The sequence below is a fragment of the Anopheles moucheti genome, chromosome X, assembly GCF_943734755.1.
Source record: "Anopheles moucheti chromosome X, idAnoMoucSN_F20_07, whole genome shotgun sequence".
Classification (NCBI taxonomy): domain Eukaryota; kingdom Metazoa; phylum Arthropoda; class Insecta; order Diptera; family Culicidae; genus Anopheles; species Anopheles moucheti.
Window position 1 is genome coordinate 1,654,584 of NC_069142.1, and position 24,380 is coordinate 1,678,963.

Sequence of the window (24,380 nt, forward strand, 5' to 3'; positions counted from 1 at the left end):
ATTCTTATTTTACTTAACTTCCTTTTTATTATAGCATTAACATCTCGTGCTGAGTTTCTTCATATTTTGTTGAGTTTCTCTAGTTTTGTTTTATTTAAGATTGATTTGGCAAGCAGAACCACACATAATTAATACTCGTCTCTATATCAATCTTTTTACTGATACAAGCCATTAAATTTCCTTTAAGCTCTTCTTTAAGATAATTAAATTACACTGGAGCGCTTATTATCCGTGCTCATTGGGACTCGACTAGTGTTGGTTAATTCAGATTCAGATTCATCTGAATCTGAATGAATCTTTGAACTGAATGAATGAATCTGAATCTCTATTCCGAAGATTCATGAATTCTCAGAGATTCATTAATCCTCATAGATTCATAAATTCTCGAGATTCATGCATCCTCGGGATTCAAGAATCCTCATAGATTCATGAATCTCTTCGGAAACACAATTTTCTCGTGTTTTGTTATGATTTTCGCGTCTAAAATATTTTTTTTATTCCGATGAAGTTATTATTAGCACTTCTAACATTCTTAAATCTTAAATCTTAAATATTACCTCATAAATAATCTATTAAGGTATAGAATCTTCTAATTATTATTTTTTCAGAGAGAAAACACTTCTTTTGTTGGAGAAATATAGACCAACATGCGTACAATAAACAAGTGTGTAAAATTCTTCTTGGTCCGATGGCAAGAAGGTAGCTTCTTCGGTCTTCACACGACAGGACCGGACTAAAATTCCATCCGGATCCAATCCCCCGTACGCAGGACTGACTATCCAGCTACGGCTAAATAAAGTCACAAAAAGCCAGAAATGATATGCCCTAAACCTCTTGAGGTTGTTGTGCCAATAAAGAATAAGAAAAGTTAAATTCTTCTACACTCTATTTTTTTTACAAAAAATGTGAAAATCTGAGGCTTTTTTTAAATATTGCTTTTCTCGTGTTTCATACTTTTTCAAACTTTTGTTACCTTCGTCAACTCGCCATGGCGATCCCTTACCCAATCACACAACATCTCAAGCGTCACTTTATTCCTAAAACATCCCCCCGGAAGTACTCAAAAGTCTCTCCATCTATCGCGATTCGGAGGCATATTTTCCATCCTCGGGACGTACAGCAGGCAAAGGTTTCGGGTGGAACAAAAGTAAAAGGAGCGCAACTTTCCATTTGGCTTCGTTATTTTCCTCCATCTCACCGTGCGATTGTTCGTCGAAAAAAAAGGGAAATCTAAATTGAAAATACCCTTTTTCTTAGCAAAATGCAGCAAAAAAATCATTTAGAGGCTATCATTCATTTTGACGGCTGCTTGCTGGGGATAAGAATTTCCGCAGCAATGCAGCGCGACGGCCGGTCCGAATTTTCATATTCGCGCAAGGAACGCCAAAACGACTGGCTTTATAAACACCTTATGATTGAGATGGATTTGCGAGGAAACGGTGTGCCCGTATTGGTAGCTTTTTAAGGCAGTGGTATTGTTTTTCCTTGTTGGTTTGCTTCATACTTTCTCGCATGTTTGGTAGGATGACTTTCCCATGCTACTGCTGGTGCTGTCAGGGATGCTGTGACGGCGTAAGGCAGTGCTGCCAATTGATGTCAAGTGGGGGATGATTTCCTTCCTTTTTGTTTTGTTTTGCATCCTTTACCCTTGGGACAGGCCGCCGGGGTTGGAATGGGCAGAAAATCATAGAAATTCAATGAAGGTTTACTTCCTGCATGTGAAGACGAAGGCGTGCGAGCGTCACTTGGGAGGTGAATCGGGGTGGATTCGGCCAATGATTTTTCCCTTTTAAGGCAAGATTATTCCTTTGGCGCATTGTGTTTTTTCCCTCATGCGCGGAGGTGAAAGGTATGGGTACGTCTTTGTTCGTATCGGTCCCTATGATTGATGATGCTGGAGAAGTTTGCTTGTGTGTGATTTTTTTGTTTTGCAAATAACGAACACTGCACTCTCACACCCACCCACACACATACACACAAACACTATTGCATTCGAAGCAATGGACGTGTCCTTGCTGTTTGTTTTAATTTTTGGTAGGAAAAGGAAAAGTAATTTTTCATACGGACTGAACTAAGATTGATACCGTTTTGCGCAAAAGCCTGTGTGATTAATTACGCAGACAGTTGCTGCAAATGTTGGCCATATTTTGGTTTTTATTACATGTTTTCCTATGCTGCACCACGAGCGTATCGGATGAATCTCGGCCTATGCGATAAGAGCTGAAGAAAATAAAGCAAAAAGATGACAAAAAGTCGAGAAACGTAATATATTGATCTAGATTACATCTTCTTCACTGACGGATATTAATGTCTAACGCTTGAAGCATTTAGAAATTGTTGTTTTTGATAGTTATTTATGCATGATAATGATAAATCAAGATGAACGTAGCTATAAAACCTAACTTCTGTAATTAAGTTTAAGAGATTGAGTTTAATTTGAAACAGTGGTTACATCGAAGTACACTTTGTTAAAAATATGGATGCAGTTATAAGAAAGTGTCGAACCATGTTGACATTGAAAAAGACGCTTTTGATATCAACGGCAACAATGCTGACATTTACTGAGACCAAGAAACGCTGTAAAGACTAGAGTTGACTCGAGTAAAACACTAGAGCTAGACACTAAAACAGAACCTAATTTGGCTGTAGAATAAAATAGGAATGAGGTTAGTTCACAAATTCTTTTCATTTTTCAAGAGGCTTTAACACGGCACGGTACGCTTTGCCCTCTTCCAAGTGTATCGGTTTCAGCTTAATTTCCGCTGCAACCCTTTTCAATTGAAGAAAGAATTCTGCGACATAACATTTAATTGAACCGACGAATCCTCTTAGTGTTGATTTAAATTTAATCAACCTGCTCTCCGCAACGTTCGTCTGCTGACACTAATGAAGCAAAGTTTCTTTGTGTTCCACTGTGCGGGGGAATTTTTTTTTCTGTCTCTTTCGCTGTACGTTTGTTCGAAAACTGTCTCAAAAACAGCGCCCAGTCCACCGGTTGGCATTTATCGCCAAACCGGTGAGCTTTAATTACGGTATTATCGTCACAACACGGAAGCGCCTACGGGGCCTTCCCGAGGTGCCCAAGAATTTGAGCGAAGACGATGACAATCAATTTAATGGAAATATTTAATTAGCCTAATGGTGGCAGCCAGTTGCAGAAGACGCTCGCTTCCAATCGTTTGGTAACTGTAGGCGCATTTCCGTGTAAAGGATTCTGGTGGAGTAGGAGAACCCGGCTCGAGTTCGTAACAAAGCGAAAGTGATGGTCGCGTTGGATTACACGCTTCTCCTAGGCAACGTGTTGCGATAGTACACGGCAGTGGTCGTATTGATAACTTACTTCGAGACCACGTTCCGGAAACTGTTCTTCATACTATGGAAGGCACTCACGGGGTGGGTCATGACAACATGGGTGCGTTGTTCCGGGGTCTCCAATATATCTGGCTGGCGGCGCTCAGAAAGATTGTAAAGTGAAATTTCATGTCGCCGTGCCAAACGGCTAGACTGCACGATCTGTTCAGATGTTGAATTTTGGAAAGTGAAACTGGTAGGAAACGCCAAAAAAAAAACTGGAAACCATTCAAACAAGTCGTCGAAGTCTGGAACTATTCGCGTTACAATTGTGTTACAAGATTTGTGGAATCCTTGCTGACGTAGGACACGCTGCTCTATCCACTGGTTTGATGCTGAGTAGACAGACAGACAGACAGACACACGATGATGGTTTCTCACTGCCGGGATATGGTTGAAGACTTTAGCCAGCACTCGTTTTCGGCAAACTACTCCGAATCTCTGGAATGTCAAGGATTTGCACGTGTGAGTGTGTATGCGTGGTACATCAAAACCAGAGTACTCCTCGCGACGTAAAGACTGCCCGTAAAGTTCCACAGCAGCTGATGATGTATGGTGAGACTTGTAGGAATATTCGAAGCGATGTCAGAATGCTGTGCTCGCATTCCGGTTGAGCTAGGTGTCGAAAGTACAAATTACCGTACGGTACGTACGTAACCGCACTGGTACGTGCCATTCTGCCGTGGAAAAGTTCGCTGTTTGCTTCTGCTGTAGTCAAGACTGCCATGAGTGATGAACTTATCAGTGTGCGGTAATATTTCAATTTCTGTTGTTGTTCTGTATTCTGTTGCTCCTTTCATTTTGCCAAGAGTTCTAAGCAAGGAAATGGTTTTTGAGCTTTGATTCCAGAAGAATGACGGCATTGTTCTCAAGTTGATCTATTAATTTTTCTGTTATCTCTTTGCTTTAATTTATAGGAATTCTTGGAAAAGAGTATAAAGTCAGACATTATTCATTGAACGTGTTTTAAGTTATCTAATATATTGAAGATTTATTTGGATAACTCTTTAAAATCATCTCCATTCTTGAAAACACAATCAAAATCCACAAAATTCTACATTCCCGACAGCAATACGACTCACTAGTAATGCAAAACCGTTGCACGGATTTCACTGCTGTCATTGTTGACAAATTAAAATTTCCTTGTCATTTCGTAAAACGTCGTGCAAATGTGTGAACTGCATACACCGGTATACATGCAGGCAGATAAAAAGAGAGCCTTGTGCGGCATATACTATGGCATCCCACTCCACTCACTCCCGGTAAAATGTATGTAAAACAACTGTCAACCCAGCTGTCAAAATATGAATATTTTAGCGACGTTGAGCATGCACAACCCAAAATAGTACGTGATGGGCTGAAAAATTGATTAATAGCATTACATTTTTTTTCTCTCTCTCTGCTCCTTCTCCGCACACTTCAAAACCATAGCTGAATCGCTCAGGTCGGTAGGTTTGCTTTTTTTTGGTGCAGGTGCAGCGCGTGCATTCAACCATCGCTACGGTTCCATATTGCTTCGTCCATCGGATATGGACGGTCCATTCATACGGCGTGTCTGACCAACCGTAAAAACCCCTTATACCGATCCGTTTCCGTTCACGGGCAGGCATTGCCGGTCGTATGGGAAATTGCATTTGACATCGGGTAAGGGTGCCCCAGGTTGGTGCACAGGTATTAAAATTGTATCTAGCAGGACTTCCGTCGATGCACAGCTTACAGTGCGGGGTCTAAGTACAGGTGTGACCATGTTGCATATTATATTTTAATTTTTTGTTACTTTGCTGATTGAAATATAATTCCTTACTGTGGTTCTGTTGTACTATTTTTTTTTATTGCAAAATTTTATTAAAAAATAATTTATATACATTGACAAACACGACCACTACCGTGCACAAAATGGAACCAAAGGTGGTAGATGGTAAACCGGTGCATTTTGCCTGCAGAACGAGTACAAGACCGCAAACGATTGGAAGCAATTTTGCAACATGTGTGCACTCTAATTGATCGGTAGGTTGAAGTATTCTCTCCCCTTCCCTCTAACCCCTCCCCCTCCTCTAGCTAACCCTCACGTGATGGGAACCATTTCAATAGAAAGCCTTTTTCCGCTTTCACCGCCATACGATAAGCGAGTTAGGCCAGGGATACAAAAATAGGTGGTTGAAAAAAAAGAGGAAATTATTTAAATTTTATATAAGTGTTAAGTTATTTGTAATGTCTTAATGAAGGTATAAATAGCACAGTGGTATGAAAAGTTAAAAAAAAACAAATATTAGATAAAATGCGTTGCATAATCATTTATAATCAAATAAAATAAATTACTTAAGGCTGTTCGTAAGAAATCAATCACAGATAGATTCCTAAAAATCTTATTTTAAACACACGCTATCAAATACCATCTCCCCCCTTTTATCATCTTCCTCTCACCTCCTTCCCCCCCCCCCCCCCCCCCAAACCCCTTTTACTATTCAATCATATTTTCGTTCCTACCCAAACTCCTCTCTTTTAAAACCAAATCACACAGAGTAAATCGTTGGCAGCGGCCATGACTGCAATTTCCTGATCGGGGAACGAGCAGCCAGCCATAACTCAATCAACCACCACCCAAAATGCCTTTTCGGAATATTGAACCGATTAATGGGAGTATCCGGGAGCCGTTTCCGTTTTTTCCTTCCCCGCGCCCGGTTCCATGGTCGCGTGTCTGGAGAATGCGTGCCTAAGTCTATCATCGAAGAAAGGCAGCAACAAAAAAAAGGCCGGAATATGCCGTAGTAATCTTCGTCGCTGTGGTGCGCCGTTGCGAAGGGTTAAACGTTTCGGTGGGAGGGTGGAATTTGCGCTATGTTTGAAAGGAAATGGTAGCTGAGAAAACGGGCCAACCCTCGTCCGTAACGTTTTGCTCCTTTTTTGTCCGCTCCCATCAACCCCTAGATGCTGCACGGGGTTTTTTTTTTTACGGTGAGTTTCTCCAACACTCCTTCATTGGGTGGGTGTGGAACAATTTCGTGATGTAAATTTCGTCACTCACATTTTTTCGTACCGGCGGTTGAATGGATTTTTGGGGATGGCTTTATCTTTTTTGTTGTTGCCCAGATCACATACTTATATGGAGGCTTCAGCCGTGCATGGTGTGCTGCCGTTCCAGTCCTATTCTGTTGCAGAACGAGCTGAAAATATGGTTCCCCAGTACTCTGTTTTCAATTTTTCGCATGCTTAAAACACCCCGAGAAAAGATTATATTTACATCGCTTCGGGGGAGGGAATTGAGAAGAAAAAAAACAGGAAAGTTTCGGCACTCGAGGGGACAGGACTTAATCTCAGGCTTATCCCAAAACAGCTTGCCAATTTGGTGGAGCCATTCCGATCTACCTCAACTTTATCGTATTATATTGGCACGTTCTTGCCACTGATGCGATAAATCCTCTGCCTGACAAAGGCATTACGCTGTTGTTGAAGATGCTATTTTGTACGAAGTGTGCAAAATAATGGGAATGCAAAATTCACTTCGCCTTTAGCTGGACGGAAAGGTTATTTAGTTCAAGTGTAATATTGAAGAGGAGGTAGTTTATGACAAGTTTATTGGACAGTTGAAAGTGTTGTGCTAGAGCTAGCGTTTTAGATGTTTGCATAGAAAGCCAGCTACATTGTAATGCCCGCAAAGACACTGGCCGTTAGTACGAAACAAGACGATAAAGTTCATAAGGTTAAATACTTGTGGATCTTTCTTGATGAATTACTATTATTTGAATTTTCTCATAGGCTTGGCCATCGCCAAAGTTGGCTGAAAAGTGTGGAAAGATGAGAAGAATTTAAATATTTTAACATTTTTGGTAAGTTTTTCGAGATGCTCTTCATTGGAATAAAGGACAGATTATAAAATTGTGAGTCCTCCAGGTGCTATTGCTGGTAATGTAATTCGATGTACACCGAAAAACTTTGCTCAGAACTGCGCTCAACAACACAAATGAACGAAGCTTGCTGGTAAAAATTGTGACTACACCTAATTACACAGGGTTCGGTGCGTCAGAACTTTTATGTACCTGAAGTATATTTCCACTCTTTAGTAGCTAATAAAATACCACATGAAATAAATCACAACCATTAACTTCATCTGCCGGGCTTCTATTGCAAATCTCCCTTTATATGTTGGTTAAACAACTAAACCAAAAGAAAAAATGTGACAACAACACATTCAGGTAAAAAAAAAACATAACCATCCCAGCAAACGGTTTGACCACGTAAAACCCAATGTAAACGTGTGATGAAATAACATCAACACCATCACCAGAAATGGAATACAGCAATCTAGAACAAACAAGTGCACCGGTACAAAAGCGAACAAACAGGGCGGCACATTGACGGCTTATGACAAGCGGACAGGTGCTTCGGGGTTGGAGCATAAAATTTGACACCCCACATTGTGTCCAACAAGTCGCACCGTACCCCCCCTCTCGGTCCCGCTGGCTAGAAGTCATTAAAAATATCGCCCGTTATGGCGGCGGCTTGTTTTTTTGTTGCTTCTTGGTTTGGGGTTTTGCTTCAACCTGTTAGCAGCCCTTCCGTCCCTCCTCCCCCTCCCCACAAAAAAAACCTTCCAGCATCCCCACAGCATCCAACATTGGCTGGGTGGAATGCAACATATTTTAACGTCACATAGGATCTCCCCCGGCACAGGCGAACGGCGTAACCACATCAAAGTTAATTACCAATCCCTTCCCGGTGTCGGCAGCAGCACTTTTTTATTCTGTCCGCTCCGTCCGCTAGCATTTCGTGCCATTTTCACTGTTCGTGCTACAGTTGCAACAAGCACGCTCGCCCATTTCGTTGGTGACCTTTTGTTTTTTACCTAGTTTGACCCAAGCGGTGGACGGTGGGTGGGTAAATCAGAGGATCAGAGGGCTGGGAGCATTATGTTGATCATGCAGCACGCAAAATTTGCATCCATTAATAAGGTGATGGTAAGGCATAATGTGTTGAAAATGTACCAAGGGAAATGACCACCCGTTTCTGCTACTGGATAGTAAAAGTTGTGTGATATGCCACTAATAAAATTACTTTATCAATTGTTAGCTTACGCTTTATAAAATACTTTTTTACTTAAAACAGTCGATAAAATGTTATGTAATTAACAGAAGGGAGTTGCGTCCAGCGTTACATTGTCTTACAAAAGGGGGAGTGCGGCAAAAATTGACAATTTTTGCGTTACGTAATAATTGAATGAGCCCATATCAACATCAGTCACTGCATAATAACAAAATATATTGCCATCCGCTTCTTGTCGAATATTTAGTTTGTCTAAGCCAAAGTATCCACTAAGTCATGATAACTAACCGAAAAGATCAATGCACAACCATGGCATTACGCTTCAAACGAAGTAACGGGGGTGTAAGCAATCGTTAGTGCAGGAAAACATCACCAAATTACAATTAAACGTATCATTGCGACACCATTATCGGGTGGTCACGTTTGGAATGAGCTCACGTTTTTGATGATTCCGACCAGACCAGAAGGATGGGACACGGAGTACAATAGCAGCGAGTTGAGAGACGAAGGAGGGCAAGTGCCACCTGCTGACGTTGCGAAGGATCTAGAGCAACCCGAGTGGCACATTCCGCAAAAAGCTGCACCATCATCATCCTCATCTGCGACCATTATAATGCCTTTAACGTCGTTCGTTCACAGATCTTGCACGCCACTTGGGGTATACACGGTAAGCGAAGCCTCGCGCCCAACAATCACACCTCAATGCGAGCGCACTATAGGCCGGGGCGCGCTCTAAAAACAAACATCTTTTAATTGAAATTAGGTACGCCCGGCAAACGATCTCGTTCGGCAATGCGTCTCCGCGTAGCCATGGAGACGGCTAAGCCGGTGGCGGTATCGCAGTGATGCGATACTTTGAAGCTGTAGCAACAATACAGTGAGAGAAACAAACACTGCCACCCACCATCCACCGTTCATCCTCCGCTGCTGAAACCGTACGAAGCAACAAACAACAATATGTACATCCGACGCGAGAGCCTCTTGACGTTTAGTCCAAAATACCCGCACGCGGTACTTTATTGTACAGAAGAGCATACACCGCATCCAGCCGCATCCGCATCCGCACAGATCACCGCGGGGAGAAATCTTGAACAGCAGCGGCAATAGCCGAGCCTTGCAGAAGGCACGGCGCAAATGAGAAGATTATCGTGTGACCATTTATCTTGATTAAACTCACCGCAACGATTCAATCGTTCGTTCGCCATCCACTCCATGTCGACCCCCAAAACGGCGGACGAGCAGCGGAGGCTGTTGTCGTACGCTTTTTTTGCATTTAAATTTGAATTAAAGCAAACTCATCGGGAGGTTTTGGCTGCCGCACCGTGCGAGGAGTGATTTTGATTTAGCCGCTCCCACACTACTACTTTACCGGTCTTTCACACCTACCGGAGGCGTCCGTGAGTGGTGGGCTGGTTTCTGCTGATGTTCATCCATATTGTGCGAATACGATTTGTCCTAATTGACTGAGATTTCTAATTTTGTAGTCCACTGCGCCAAAGGCGAATCCCCATTTGGGAGCTTGCTGTTCCAACAGGTTCCAACAGGTGTTCCTGCTCAACTGGATCAGGTACGCCTGTTGCAGCGCGAGCAGAAGCGGGAAAGCAGAATTTGGAAAAGAGCCCGCAATGGAGGAAGCGTTCCTTACTACCCAGAGCTACTACTCTCCAAGATCTCCCTCGGTGTGTTTTGAGCTGATCAAGTCCATTAGAAATTCTGTCTGGCGCGCCAAATAACCCATGGGAAATACACTCCACTCCACTTTTGAAAGAGGTCTTTGGTTGCTTTTAATGTCTCAGGGATTTTTATTCTCGTTGAGATGATAAATAGCAACATTGAGATGTTTTGTACAACATTCAGATAATGGTGCAAGAATAAAAAATGAACAATGATGAAGTAAATACACTCTGTATAAATTGGCATTATTTATTCGATTTCTGAACTCGTCTTTTTTGCGTGAGGTGAAACTCCTCCAGAATCTTTCTACTGCAAAGTGGGTAGGTAAGTGTTTGTGTGAGGGTACATTATGTCAAGTTCGTACTTATTGTGACAGATACGTCATAAAAAGGTATCATCGAGACGAACTACACACACACACAAACTCCAACGCTACTTCCTGTTTGGCTGACATTGTTGACTCCTACCAGACGAATGTTTGGACGCCCTTTCTCATTTGTTACGCTGCCATTGCTGCTGAAATAATTATTATTTACACACGAAACTGTCTCAAACGTCGCAAACCGTCGCACGGGTCGGCTTTGTTTCTACGGGATCAGTTTCAGTTGCTTTCGCGAGCGTTTGTGCTTCACCGGCAGTTCGACATACAGGCGGGTGTCGGTTGTGCGTGCAAATCTACGGAAGTTTTCGTAAAAGGTCCCGGGCACATCGTCTTCGTTTCATCCCCGGGTGCATTACTATGAATAATTTAAAATATCGCCGCTCCAGTGCAGACTCCCGCTGCCGTAAAGCGAGTGTGAGTGGGTCGGAGGCGGATCTTGGGTGCGTCACCACGACGGCTCTTTCCGGAGTCTGGCTGCGGAAATTAAAGATTAAATAGCGAGCGAATGCCTACACCTTTCCCTATCGAGGCTTATTGTTTGACTCATTGGCTTGGCTTCAAGTGGTTGTATCCAGTGCTTTTCAGGTGCCATAGCTCTTCTGAGTATGCTCGCTGTCCCCCTTCGACCAGTTCCGATCGTTAATCCGGCAAAGAGCTGCGGAATCACGTATTGCGAGGTATATTTTCGGGTGACAGATCTCGCCATTAGCTTTAGCTTTAGATTGGGGAAATGTACCGTTTATATATAATTCTAAGGAAGCTCCAAGAAATCTACCAATCGTTGTTGTTCTCAACGAAATAAAAAAAAACGCTTCTATCTCTTCAACTCCAAACATTTACATTCTCTCAACTAATCTTGCATGCATCGTTCTGTTTCGTTTTTGCTCCCATTTCCGGACGGTTCCATTGTCGACGCAAAACCAGCATGCAACTGTAACGGACACGCGCGCCGCTGCCGTTTCAACATGGAGCTGTACAAGATGTCCGGCCGGATATCCGGTGGCGTATGTCTAAGCTGCCGGCATGCGACCACTGGACGTCACTGTCACTACTGCCGAGAAGGCTTCTACCGAGACGCTACCAAACCAATCAGCCACAGGAAAGTCTGCAAAGGTATGTGCCACTACTGTTCCAAGTCATTCTGCTCATATATCAAACAATTCGTCATTATTGGATGCTGCCGTACTTTGGTTTTTATTCCATCTATCTCCACGCTCGCAGTCACCCAAAACAAAGAATAAAACGAAAGAAGCAAATTTTTGTGTCAATCGCTCGCTTACGCGTCAGGATCTCACCACCTTCCCGCAACGGTGTGTAGAACAGCAAAAAGAAATTTCATCAGATCACATAATTTAATGAAGATTTATGATGTCTGTCTCAAGGCGTGATAGCCGACGATGTTCGCACACGGTTTCGCGAAACGCACCCTATTAATCATTTCTCACCGGCATGCGCTGCAAAATGGATAGCGGATCCAATACTGGGAGCCGCCATCTTTTTAATACACTGTGTGAACTGTTGCAAGCCTACGTGAGGTTTTTTTTGCGAGCTTACGGTTCTGCCATAATCGGTAACTAATTTTAATTCCATTTGCCGAATGCAACCATCGGTAAGGTGACAAATCTGTCTGTTGGCATACTTATCGCTGTATAGGGATTTATTTATTGATATAGTTTATCTTGCTAGCAAATGGCTGAGTATTTTGTAGTATTGAGTTTCAAGTATTATGTATCAGACGGAGATGACTCAGGAATAGTATGACCTTTCGCATGTCAGGGTCTTCATGAATATAACGCCTGATATCGCAATGGGAACCACTACCCACATCAGCCGTGTCCGTTTTATCCATATTCCGCCGTAATTGTTAAAGTCTATCTAGCAGAAATTCCATAAATCTCCCATACCGCTTTAACGCTCTTTAACTGATTGACTTGGTTGAGCTGCGGCACTGCTCTAGTCGCAGAGGCACGCATTTGATTTCCCGGCGCTGGCGAACGCTTCGCAAACGCTCGAACAACCCAGGAAGTGCGTTCCCTGGGAAAAGATTCCGGATTTCCGGTGGTGGGTCTTCTTTCCGCTCGAAAGTAATTTCTTTCTGAAGATTATTAATAATTCATCACCACGCTCGATGCGATGGCGTGTTTTTCCCGGCAGCCCAGGTCTAGATCTTCCACCATCGATCTTGGCACCTTTTGCTGCGGAAAATAGACAGGCCGGCACCCGGGGCTTTTCGTTGCGTCCCACCATGCGCCATCCATCATCGCGCTGGATACAACCGACCCGTCGGTAAATGTATTGTTGAATTTTTTGGAGCCCACCGAACACTTACACGGGAAGGTTTTATTACCGAACCCCATTCCGAGCCGCGGCATTTTGGGGATTTTTTTCCCCCACTCGAAGTAATTTTCCGATTTGTTACTTCGGCCCCGGCAGGACGTTTTCAATTTATGCTTCACCGTTCAGTTTCCCATGCCAGTTTCATTAGCACGTTCGCTCTTCCTTTTGGTTAGCAGTTCATCGAAATCAGAAATTCTACATTCAAGCGAGGATTGCCCAGTGTTGGGGTTTTCGATCGGTCACGTTTTCACGTCTGGCTGCATGTTCCTTACCGTCTGATTTTTCTCCAAACGAGGGCATGAGCAAAGGAAGGAAAACAAAATTCGACATTCTTCATTCAACCTACGCCCAAAAGAGGGATTTTCGAAAATTCTTGCTACACTTCCTAGATTTTGTGAATGGCGAGCTGACATAAGCCAGGGTGGCTCGTTGATGAGCATATAAAATTGGAAATAAATCACCTTGAGCTATGGCTATACGATAGCACATGGATATCCACTGATGAGTGTTTAAATATATTTTGCAAAAAAAAAATTGTGAACCAAAATCCACCCAGCTACAGGGACGTAACACAACTCCTATTTTAGTGCTTTTTCTCTAGAATAGTTCGTGTAAACTCAACTTCATCAAGGATCTTGCCGAACAAACCCTTTCAAACCACAGCGGAATGCTGTTTCCATTTTGTTGTTTGGGTAGGCGCATTGTTCTGGACCGTTATTATGCCTGTCAGCTTGCTTTATACATCCCTTCCACGAGGGTTGTAGTGATTATAGATGAATTATGGATGTGGTAGCTAAGCGGTACCATGTTTGCTTTTCCGTGGTGGTTCCGTGATCTCGTCTGACTACTAAGAAGTTGAGATATTTTTAGCAGGCAGCACTCTTTTGTCCATGAGAATCCATTTAGTGGGTTCCGTTTTTAGCGTTCTGGTTTAGGTTGCTCGTGTTCGAATAACTATGGAAATCTACTAGGATCACTAAATTAAACATCTGGTTCCAAGGACACATCCTTGAATCCTTGTTTGAAACCATTTTTATTTTTTTTTTTTTATTTATTCATGGACGGCCAGGCCGTATTGCTCCATTTTTATTTTAAGAAGTTAAAGATTTCCTGCGGTGCGATGCGTTGGTTTTAAAGACAGATCAAACACTGAGCAGAACTCACAATATACAACAAACATCAGGTCCCACCACATCTATTCAATTACCTTTGTCCTATAATTGTTAACTTTGCCTACGGATTTCATTTCACAATAAGATGCAGACTTGTGTTGTGATTAATGAATCCTTTGCGAAGAGTCATTCATATGAATCTTTAAAGAGGGGTCATTCAAATCATGAGTCGATTCGCGAAAGATTCATGAATCATAGAGATTCTTCGAAATTTGTGAATCCTCGAGATTCATGAATTTCTTCGGAAACATAATTTTTTAAATCATACTCTAAGTATTTCCTCACGCTCAAATTGTAAATCCACCTGCTCGATATGGTTTTAACGACGATTGGTTTTACTTCTTCATTGGGATTTCAAGCTGAGAAAAGCCAAAAAACATTAACATAACAGGCCAAAGTTATGTTTCAGAAGAGATTTATTAATCTATGAGGATTCAGTAATCTTTGAGGATTCATGAATCTCTGAGGATTCATAAATCACGAAGATTCATGAATCTGAGGATTCATAAATCTCTGAGGATTCATGAATCTCGAGGATTCATCTTTGAGGATTTCTTCTTTAGATTTATTTGAATCTTTGAGGATTCATGAATCTTCAGAGATTCTTGAATATTTCGAATAAAGAGTCGGGTTCATGAAACTTATAGAATGCATGAATTTAGAGATGCAGATTGCTAAAAAAAAGAGCTCATTTCTACTACGATTAAAATAGAGATGGAAACTCTCTCCGATTCTATCTTATATTTGTGAAACATTTATTGTACCTTAAAGACAAACTCAGTACTTTGTAATTAAAACCAAAACGCACTATCCTAGCCATGTTCTGTTCCCGAATGAGAGTTACTATCGCTGTACTATAAAAGTCAGGGAGTGCGAATGAAATGTTTCCGTAGTTGGCAATTGAGCTTTTCCATCGGTCCGTTGTTTTTGTAGCAGCACAATAGTTTGTAGAGCATTTCCAATGTGTACGAAAAAAGAACTTACGTTTGAAATTGAGCAGTCATCTAGCCTCCGGCAGACGGAAAGTCCGACCAAACGAGCAGTACACAGCCGACATTAGGCAAGGGATAAAAGTTAACTACACGATACGCATCCCAGCACAGCCTGGCCGATAAGAGGGCTCAGCGGTACGATAAGGTGCCCAGCATTGGCAGCACACAACCGTGCCGTCCTGGCCTCCAGGATCAACTTCAAACGTAAACCAATTGTTTGGTGAGCGTGTCCGAAACGTGGGCGGTGGACTGACTGGTGCCACGAAGCGTTTTGAACTGCCCGCTGCGAGATACCGGGCCCTGCTCAAGGGCATAATTTCGGATCATATCAACATTAGAGAGCATCGGACAAATGGACGAAACAAACAAACAAACAACGAGCGTCCCAGTGCATTCCGTGCTACAAATCTGTCGAAGTCGGTTGTGGTGGCGTGGCATTGCAGGGACGGTTCCGGTGCGGTGGCCTTCGAATTTGTTTTACCAGCGCCGGGAATGTGCTGTGCTTTATTGCGTACGCATGCACGAATGTGCAAACAGTACGCCTGGTAATTCGTGCAGCCTGTCCATATGTAGGCAATGGGTAGGGATCTCCCGTATCTCTCCACAACAACAGTTGCTGGTGGAATGTATTGGAACGGACTGGTGTTGACTCGAGGTCATCAGACTGTTTGTTCGTTACTGGATATTTGGTCGAAGTCGACGGTGTACGCACTGGACAGAGAGTCTGATAGATTGATCGGGTGGGTATGTGCGTATGGTGATTAAAATCTGTTTAGTGAATCGGCTGGAACATCAAGGGCGAGACTTAGAGTTTTGTCAATTTTTCAAAAATGCATCAAGCGAGAATGCGATATAACCATTAGCAATTTCAGAGTCGCAACATTCTCTTCATCTCTCTCTCTTTGATTTGTTGGTAGGTGATAACGTTTGTGTATAAGATCATATAAAGGCACACAAAAATAGCAACCATTGTGACTTCTGGAGATACATTCAGACATCACTGGAATACTGACATAGAGTATAAAGTTAAACATATTGCCCAAAACTGGAAGTATTTGCCATTCCAAATTTGCAAAAAGTGACGTCTGTTAGTTGACAAACTGTCAAACGACGATTCGGTGCACAGTGGGCTTGGTTGGAAAACACTTTGCGCTTTATCCACTGTAAGTCAGAGTCTGCTCGGAGCCCTCCCAAAATCCGTTCCGTCCGACATGGCCCCCGAGGGCAGATGATGAGCCGAAAATTTAATTTTACCAGGTCTGGCCCAGGATTCGTGCATTCACGTCCGGATCGGTAAAACCCGATAACGGGGCCCACAGAAAAGAATAGAGCCTGCGGGCTACCAGCAAACTACCAGGTACCATCGCCAGCCGTATTCAGCCGCCCCAGAATTACGAGCCAGATCAAGAGTTTCGCACAGGTTTGTTGGTGGAGCGATGATTGCAACGTTCCACGGGTAAAAGCCACCGCCAGATACGACACGCACCGCAGCACGGGCGAGGCTGTGCGCACTTATTGCTACCGGAGGCTACGCCGTACCAGAGCGCGCTTGCAAATGATTGAATTTTAATTGTTCACCCTGTCTCCGCCGTACACCGAATTCTATCCATCTTCTTCACCGGGATTCACTACCCAAAGTTAGTTCATGAGCGTGCAAAACGGCCATATGGAACGCAAGTTGGTGGGCGGGGGGGTGCACTACTACATCAATACGGTGGAAAATCGCATTCCTGTGGCAGGGAAAATCCCGTCGTTGACAATCGGTACGATTGGTCAGTTTAATTGTTGTCCTCATTAATGATGAACGGTTGAAATGAATCTGTCAACTTCTGCGCTAATCGATCGGACAGCGATTGAGGCGTCGTTTCACACACGCCTTATGCACAAATAAAACCGTTTGCAAAAACAGATGCTTACCAGTCTAGAAGTTGGAAACTGTGGACAGAACGGTACCAGCAATTCGCCAGATAAACCGCAGCTGGCAACATCAAGCAGGGAGGAAACGTTCAATTTATGGTACGACATGGGAGTTGGTAATGAATTTATAAATATTCTAGCAGATGTCCAGGTGTACTTAACACTTTCCATTGGATGTATGAGAATCGTTTCCGGAGTCTTCTCAATATGGGTTCTTTGTATACTATATCGACCGAGTGCACCCAATTGCCCATTAATTATTGTGAAGGCTACTGCATTGTTTGTGTATTGTTTGTACACATTTTACCTCCAATAGCAAAACCCTTATTTATTGGAGGATTTAGCTTCCAGAAACACTGGTAGTGACTACTAAAACCAATTGCTATAATAACAATAAAGTCAGTCGATTCCAATATCTTCAGAAATGCAGCGTTGTAACAAAACATCTCCTGGTTTGAAGCAACACATCAACCCATCGCACGACATGTGCAACAACATTCGTTCGGCACCTTGAGCTTCCGTGGCGTTTGGCTTGCAGTTGGTTACACGGCTCGATTACACCGGTCACCTTCCACGGCACCTGACTACAGCTGGCAGCAGCGATAGAAGAGCAGAAGAAGTGAAAATATTTATGACTTTGGTGCACCAAAATATCGCATTAAATAATTTTTAATGTACATGCGCTCCCCAAGTGCCGCCGGTCGTGTGGTTGTCGAGACTCCGGTCGGTTAAATGCATGTGTACGACCAACACCACCTCGGTAGGAGGGCAGCACACACGGTACGTTCCCGACCTAGCCCAGCAGCGATATTGCTATCAACATCATCATCTCGCTATTATTGCTACCTGCCTGCAAAAATCCTGCTTGAAAGTAGCAAAGTGTGTTTTTTTTCCTTTTGCTTTGCGCTCCGAATCTTCGGCCAGCCTGTGCACCGTTACTAGTCGGAGCTCTCTGACATCGTGTGCGGCCCCCGCCGTGTATGATGCGCAAGGTGTGTTTTGATTTAATACACTCTGCCCGGCTACACTCTTTGCACATTTCGGTGTGGATCTTGTCCGTTTGGCAAGAGGTGTGCACCGTACCCGGCACGACGTATCTTGCGGAGATAATCTAAATCGTAGCAGGACCACCGCCCAACCAAGTGTGAGGTGAGATTTGCGATTATGTCCACTACTGAAGACGCATTCCATGCATGATGCAGTGTGATGTGTGCAAGTGTGCGAATAGTTGTACGCAGTTTCTCACTTTCGAAAGTCTGACGGAGGAGTCGACGTACGAAAAATGTACATGCAATATCCCGAGTTGGAACTCACTGCAAAAACGGACAAGATTTTATGACGGATTTTCAATTCCATCTGAAATTGAATTAGTCAAGCTGGAGCAGAACTGCTACGGCACGTAAAATTGGACTACCTAGTTAGTCGAAGTTGTCGCACGATAATTCCCTGGAGTGTCGTAGGCCGCTATCGTACGTTTACCAACTCTTCTCGATCATCGCCGAAACAGAAAAGTATTGTAATCTTCCAGGACTTTTGGGTGAATAGTGGCAAGCTTCTTGTCACATTCACGGGCAAACCATTGAGCATACTCCCGGATGAATTGTAAACACGATGGGCTGTCTCAGCTATCCTGGCCAAACCAAACACTGGGGAAAAAGGTAAACCGAGCCGACCTTTATGGCGTACTTTCATTATCGAAACGCACGCTCGTCCAGAGATGCAATGTGTCCCCAGAGCATTTCGTCACGTTATAGCCATACTCACCGACGTTCCCCTTTCTTCTGACTGTTTGCTACAGTTTATAGACGACCAAACCAACCGGGCCAGATCCAGATAGAGTCGTTGCCGTTGACAAGGTGGTTTTATGTGTCAACGTTTTTTTTGTGTTTGTTTCTGCCTACCACGAAACGAAAGTCACAGTCCTCGTTTTGTTTACGTTTTTATTTTGCCGTATGCGAGTGTGTGTTTTGTATCCTGGGAAGGAGTTCGGTTTTCCCAAAAAAAAAAAACCCCACCACAAGGATTCGGCGATAGGTACTCCCTGGGTTATATCCTCCAGTTCCACGAGTGCCTAGATATGCAAAATCATTGTGTCTCGATGGTGTAGCGCAAAACAACGAGAATCTATAATGAAAATCAAGCGAAATGGAAGAAAACAAAAAGGGATCGAGCGGCGCAAGGGGGTGTAGATAACATACGAGCTGTGGTGCGTTTATTCGTATCTTCTATCTGCAGATACTTAAACGAATCTCTTTTATTACTTTTCCCACAATGAATACAAATAGAACTGAAGGGGATAACAGCTAGCTCACTCAGACAGTCTATAATGGACTAGGAATATGGAAAGATTCATCGCTGTGAGCATCTGATACCTTGATGCTGTAGTGTTTGCTCACACTGGTTGGAGCAGTTGCACGAAGTTGACTACATGGCACTTATAATTTGGTTGACATCTTATGTTTGAATATAACAACATTCAATGGTAAAAAATGTTACATAAACCTTTAAATGTATTAGTTACTCAGGTCTAAAAGGTCTATAAACGAGGACGGATTCCTTGAAGGAAATCCTTCCGAAATTGCACCATGAAGCATGATTTCTCGTGAAATGTCTTTAGAACTAGATAATAACTTTCCAACTTCGCAAATTCCACTCCATCCACCTATAGCGAGCTAGAACAGCCATGGGTTCCCCGGAAAACAATAACTTGTCACTTTCTGTAAAAATTTTGGGAAGCAATCAATGTTTGGCAAAAGAGTTTCCTAATCTACCATCTCCCAATAAACCGTCGGTTAAACTCCAGACCAAAGCAAATGATCCGTACGCAATAGAATGAATGGACTTTAGGGCCAGTTCTTCGCGATACATAAAAAATCGAGTAAAAACCAGCAACCATATCTCGTTAAAATGCTCCAACCGTAGGGCCCATCCCAAAAACCCCTCACAAAGTAAACCGAAGTTTACTTTACGGTGCGCCGCCAATCGTCGCCCCCCAAAAGCTCCCAAAACCCTGCCCGAAAAGGAAACCCCCAATAAGCACCCCTTTTTTATGTGTGCGGAATGCCGCGGACTCCACGGCGAGAAAGAAAACTCTGCCCGATGCGTAACACAAATTGAGCGCACAGAAATTGTCCTTCCTAGATTGACTCGATTCATTCATGGGTTTTGTTTTTTGTTGTGGGATGGTGAGGCTGAGTTGGGAGTGGGGCAGTGAGATGAGTGCACGGGTGCAAAAAATAACGCAGAAATGCCTACCATCATTAACGAGTTCATGTGTGCGTTAAGGCATGAAAAAGTATCACATTCGCAGCCTTCAACTATATCCTCGCACCAGCTCGTCGGTATTCGCCCTCGGTTTGGCCAGTACACCTTCGGAATGCACCAGGAACGCTGGCGTTTGGGGGAATGGTGTGCCCTCTCCCTGCCCCTCCTCCTTCCCTTTCCTCACCCAATAGAAGGAAGATGAAACATCGGGATCGGGTAGGAATTGGGAAGCTGTTTCGCTCGTGTGATAAACTCCAAACAGGCGCAGCACGCGAAAAGCGAGAAGGAACTTTTCGTGACAATTTTTTTTCCCGAGCTTCAAGTTCAGGAACTTCAAGATGAAACAACTGCAGGGTTACTGGTGGTAGCTTACGTGCGGTATAGGTTTTAAAATTAATAGTTCAAAAAACGGCGCTGTAACTGCTGTTGGCATTTTATTGCTGGATTTTTTCCTGACGTTTGCAAACTTTTAAAGTCCTCAAGCAAATCGTGAATACCGTCATCTTCCATTGCGCGCACGTAACATAACGACACACGGTACAATTTTATAAGTCTCCCTCCCGCTGTCTGTGTTCTGGAACGTGCTTAAACTCTTCTGCGAACGGCAGGAAGCAGGAAGAACAAATCCATCACACCGAAATTGCCCATTCCAGCAAAGGAAAACACGAACGCCACCTCAGGAACAGAAAAAAAACACACACACAGCACATTCCCGCAACGGCTGGCAAAAGGACTTCAAACGAATGCTAACAAAATCGTTCACGCACACGAGCGTTTTTCCTTTTCACTGTTGCTTCGAAAAAAGGCCACTCCCCCCAGCAAATCGCTTTCGCATGGAAAAATCCTGAACCGAATACCGGATGATGCAAATCCCTGCTCGGTGTTATTTTGATGGATTTTCCCTTATTTCACCGCCACGTTCTGTCCGGGGGAGGGGGGTGAGGAGGCGATTGTGGATTTTTCATACGCTTCTATTTATCTGTTCTGGCCTGCTGGAAGACGAGTTATTTTCTCAAATAATTTAACCAACACTTATTTACTTTGTACTCCCCCCTATCCCCCTCTATCGCCGGGGTCGATTTATATTCCCGGTTTGGTTCAGCGGAAGGAGTTCAATTCACTTTAAACTGTGTGGACTGCTGGAGGAAGCTCAGTCTCGGTTTCGCAAAAGGGGTGTAGGATTGCGTAAAGCGGAAGTAAAAAGTACGATTGAATAACGAATTTCTGCTACCGTTTACCCTCGAAAATAGGCTGGTCGTGTGCTAACTTATGATACATTGTCTATGTAAACGATTCAATAACGGAGATGAAGTGCTTATCATATGTTGATGATGTTCACACTCAAACGCCGCACCGCTCAGATGGATAAGTTTTTTGGTAGATGAGTGTTATCAAAAAAGTTCTCAAAACTCTCTATTTCTTAAGTTAGTGTTGAATCATTTTCTAAATAAAATTAAATATTATTTTGACTGCAATTGGAAAATGTTGTCTACACCCTACATTCGTCTGAAACCAAGAATAGAAGTGCAAAGATGTCCTCGGTGGGGTAAATTATTTTCGCAAAATTAATTGCACTTTCATTAATCAAAGTTTAAGCCATCAGTGCCATCCTTACGTCTAATTTCCTACTATAAAAATAATACCCCCAAAGACCGGCGAAATAAAAGAAACTAAAGCCTGCGAGACGTAAGCAGTGACCAACTATTATTTTTGGCCAGCCGCTAGCATCAAGCGGCCAGGCAGCCGATAAATACACACCAAGAACAAACATAAATACTCCCGGGGATCGTGCCTGCCCATCCGTGCGAAAGCGGCCATGACGCAGTTTCGCCGCAGCAGAAAGAAAGCGCAAAACAAACAACCGAAGCGCAAGCGACCTACACAAACCAACCATGCCTGAACCCCGCGAACGGCCTGGGCCGTGGAGCTGTGCACGAACAGTTTCGGTTTTTTTTCAAGATGCTACAGTGCATAAATAATTGGAGCACAATTTACGACTCCGACGACTTCGCGAGATCGCTGGTCCTTGGTTCCTTGGCTTGGACAACCCGGGCGTCTCGTCCCGAGGTCGTGTTTCAAATTCGGCAATAAACACGCCCGGCGCGAACCAGTTCTGGTTCTGGTTTAGAGACACTCGCGAGACACCTTTTGCACCGGTCTTGTACCGTAATGCACTCGGAGTCTTGTCGTTTCGCCCACGCACCGAGCGTCAAAACATGAACAATGCTCAGGTAACGCGGTTTAAATTAAGATTTAGCCGCAGTTGCTTTGCGCGGTACGCACTTTTTCGTGGTGAAGGAAGCACAGCAAGAAACCTGTACCGGAAATGGCTTTAATCAATCTGATTGATTAATGGATAAAAGAGTTAGAGGGTAAAGGTTGCGTACACGACAAGCAAATGCTCCAAGGATGGTTCCGGCATCTGGTAGATCCGGTACCTATATACCTATACTTATATCCTTGGTCGTGGAACTTGATTGGATGTGGGATGCAATTTCTTCTTAAGAATGCTCTTAATGCATTTTCTGAGAGCGTCTTTGAAAACTTGAGTAAATTGCTCCAGCGATCCACAGTTTCAATGACATTTTTCCTCTTCTTCTTTATTGTCACCATAACCTCAAGTGGTCTAAGTCTGCCATTTCTGGCTTTCAGTGACTTTATTTACCTGTAGCTGGATAGTCAGTCCTGTGTACGAAGGATTGGTCCGGTCCGTTCGTGTGAAGACCGACGCCGCTACCATAATGCCATCGGATGTAGAGGATCTCTCTGAAATAATTAGAATTAGAAGATGCTTTGCGTATCTTAATAGATTATTCATGAGGTAATATAACTTCTTTCTATTCTTCAATAATTTAATAATATCCCTAAAATTTCAATAACCAAAAGTCTCAATTTCTCAATGTCCCTAAATCTAAACTTCTTAATGTTCAGGCTCATACTAGAGACTAGTCCTTTCTTTTTACATCCTTAGACTTGATGTCTGTCAAAACTGTTATTCTATTTCTACTTGTTATTACTATACAGTGCATTTCTTCTCCAAAAACCAAAGTTGTAATTAGACTACTGCGTCATTAAGCAGAATATTCCAGAAATTTCGCCCAAAACAAATTGTGGAAAAGCTCGGCTTAAAATTGTTATAATTAATTTAATGACTAGCGTAATAAAAACAACCGCACATTAAGTAGGCGTATCGTGTGGTAAAAGATTTACAAAATACCTTCCAGTAGCGGCAATGTGTCCACTCTAAAACCCCGATTAAGCCTGTGTAATAAACCCTTGCTAAAATATATTCCACACGTAAACTGCTCCTCCGCAATGGCAAACCTTCCGGCTGGGCTGAAGCGGGCCACTTCCGGTGCACGATTTACGAGCTGACTAATTTTTCAAATTACCCACTAAACAGTCTCACACTTTGCCCCCAAAATTAGCAGTAACTCACGACAGATAAGCCCACGGATTGCGCACGCTGGTGACATTTCCGGTCCGGAGAGTCGTGCAATGGCGTACTGAAGGCAGCAGAAGGTTACAACCGTGAATCAATCAATGTGAACGAACGAGGATGCTGTGTGCTGGTGTGTGGTTGTTTTTCTTTTTTCTAAGCTGTTGTAGATTTATGTACAACTCTTGCCATTTACGAACCGAACGATTACCGAAACGGTGGATTTGGATTCCTTCCCGGCCAGCACACGCTTCGCCGTGTAACGTTATGATACGATGTAGCTCTGTACATTAGACGTGCTGCTGATTTCATTATTTCTGCACGGTTGAATAAGTATCACACCCGCTTCTAACGTTGGGCAAAACTTCAAAAAAGCCTCGAAGCAGGATGTTGCCGCGCGTGTGGCGTTGCCTCCGTTCCCGCATTTTGCCGAGGGGTGGTAATTGATTTTCCTTGCTGAGGGAGAGATTGCATACTTTTCTGCGCGATTTAAATTTATTAATCACAGCGTAGTGATTCCGGCAACCATAGCGCTAGCTGACTGGAATGTGGTAATGTGGAGGAGTGATGAAGATGGAGGAGAGTTTAATCTTCGACATCAACGAGCCGAATACAAATCGATTAGTGTTGGGGAATGCTGTGGAATCGTGTTTCGCCTTTTTTTTTCCTCGCCGCCATGTTGTTGCTATCGTTTGAAAACCACATTCAAATTCTTCCACAACCATCAGCCTTCCCGCAGCCGGCAGTGATCTCGTTATCTTCTGTAGCTAACATTCTAATAAAATAAAAGTTGAATGCTTACGACCAACGCT

At 43.4% G+C, this 24,380-nt stretch overlaps 1 protein-coding gene across 1 annotated transcript in view; it reads left to right on the forward strand.

Annotated features, from left to right (window-relative positions):
* LOC128306797 (netrin-A-like) overlaps positions 1–24,380 on the forward strand; it is a 54,226-nt gene that overhangs the window by 16,854 nt on the left and 12,992 nt on the right. The window contains exon 2 of the mRNA XM_053044411.1: positions 11,372–11,560. Within this exon, the coding sequence (XP_052900371.1) occupies positions 11,372–11,560 (189 nt within the window). The remainder of the gene's footprint in view (positions 1–11,371; positions 11,561–24,380) is intronic.